General features: G+C 41.1%; 1 protein-coding gene across 1 annotated transcript in view; it reads right to left on the reverse strand.

The window, feature by feature from the left end:
- Positions 1–83: 83 nt before the first annotated feature.
- Positions 84–1,662, reverse strand: part of LOC139023969 (zinc finger protein ZFP2-like) — a 10,237-nt gene continuing 8,658 nt past the window's right edge. Inside the window, exon 2 of the mRNA XM_070438267.1 lies at positions 84–1,455. Within this exon, the coding sequence (XP_070294368.1) occupies positions 158–1,455 (1,298 nt within the window). The 3' untranslated portion in view covers positions 84–157. The remainder of the gene's footprint in view (positions 1,456–1,662) is intronic.

Genomic DNA, 1,662 nt, shown 5'->3' on the forward strand with positions numbered 1-1,662 from the left:
TTCAGGGCCTAGATTTTTCCTGCTGAGGCTAATATCAACTGAACAGGGGACAAACGTTTAGGGTTCTACATTCTGACATTCATTCAAATACTGCTACTACAATGTTAAAACATTCTACATTGTGACATTATTTCATTGATATCATGAAACAACTCCTTCATGTATGTATTTTCTGATGTTTAATCAGAGATCTTTTATCAGAGTATCTCTTCCCACATTGATCACAGCTATGAGGTTTCTCTCCTGTGTGTGTTCTCTGGTGAATAGTTAGATAGCAAGATGTAGAAAAACTCTTCCCACACTGATCACAGCTATAAGGTTTCTCTCCTGTGTGTGTCCGCTGGTGTACTATCAGGCTGCTTGGGTGAGAAAAACTCTTCCCACATTGATCACAGCCAAAAGATTTCTCTACCGTGTGTGTTCTCTGGTGTTTAGTTAGACAGCTAGACGTAGTAAAACTCTTCCCACATTGATTACAGCTATAAGGTTTCTCTCCGGTGTGTATTCTCTGGTGTGATTTCAGGGTTTGTAGCCCAATAAAACTCTTCCCACAGTGATCACAGCCATAAGGTTTCTCTCCTGTGTGTATTCTCTGGTGTATAGTTAGACAGCTAGATGTAGTAAAACTCTTCCCACATTGATCACAGCTATAAGGTTTCTCTCCTGTGTGTGTTCTCTGGTGTACTACCAGGTTGCTTAGCTGAGTAAAACTCTTACCACATTGATTACAGCCATAAGGTTTCTCTCCAGTGTGTGTTCTCTGGTGTATAGTTAGACAGCTAGATGTAGTAAAACCCTTCTCACATTGATCACAGCTAAAAGGTTTCTCTCCTGTGTGTCCGCGCTGGTGTACTATCAGGATGCTTAGCTGAGTAAAACTCTTCCCACATTGAAAACAGCCAAAAGGTTTCTCTCCAGAGTGTATTCTCTGGTGTGATTTCAGGGTTTGTAGCAGAATAAATRTCTTCCCACATTGATCACAGCCGTAAGGTTTCTCTCCTGTGTGTGTTCTCTGGTGTATAGTTAGATAGCTAGATGTATTAAAACTCTTCCCACATTGATCACAGCTATATGGTTTCTCTCCTGTGTGTGTTCTCTGGTGTATAGTTAGATTGCTAGATGTAGTAAAACTCTTCCCACATTGAACACAGCTATAAGGTTTCTCTCCTGTGTGTGTTCTCTGGTGTGATTTCAGGGTTTGTAGCAGAGTAAAACTCTTCCCACATTGATCACAGCCGTAAGATTTCTCTCCTGTGTGAATTCTTTGATGTATTTTAAGTTTTACTGAAGAGTTGAATCTTTTCCCACAGTCAGAGCAGCAGTGAGATTTCTTCCCTGTGGGTCTCTGCTGGTGTTTCTTGAGGTGTTCTGATCTGGAGAGACTTTTCTCTGCCTCATCAGCATCATGATGTTGTTGAGGCTCCCCAGAGGATCCACAATAGTCCCGTCTCTCTCCTGTGTGAACAACAAAGTCAGACAGATGGTTAAAGTCCCACAACAGCAGAAATCCACTGTATATTTGAGGTAAAGGGTGATGCCCAGAGCGTACCCATGAAGGTGTACAACAATTGACGTCTGTTGTATTTAACAATTAAGACAGTCAAGATAGCAACAATAGCCAGATTTAGTCTTGTTTTCACATTAGTAGTAACATCGATGATT

The sequence above is a fragment of the Salvelinus sp. IW2-2015 genome, unplaced genomic scaffold, assembly GCF_002910315.2.
Source record: "Salvelinus sp. IW2-2015 unplaced genomic scaffold, ASM291031v2 Un_scaffold640, whole genome shotgun sequence".
Lineage (NCBI taxonomy): Eukaryota > Metazoa > Chordata > Actinopteri > Salmoniformes > Salmonidae > Salvelinus > Salvelinus sp. IW2-2015.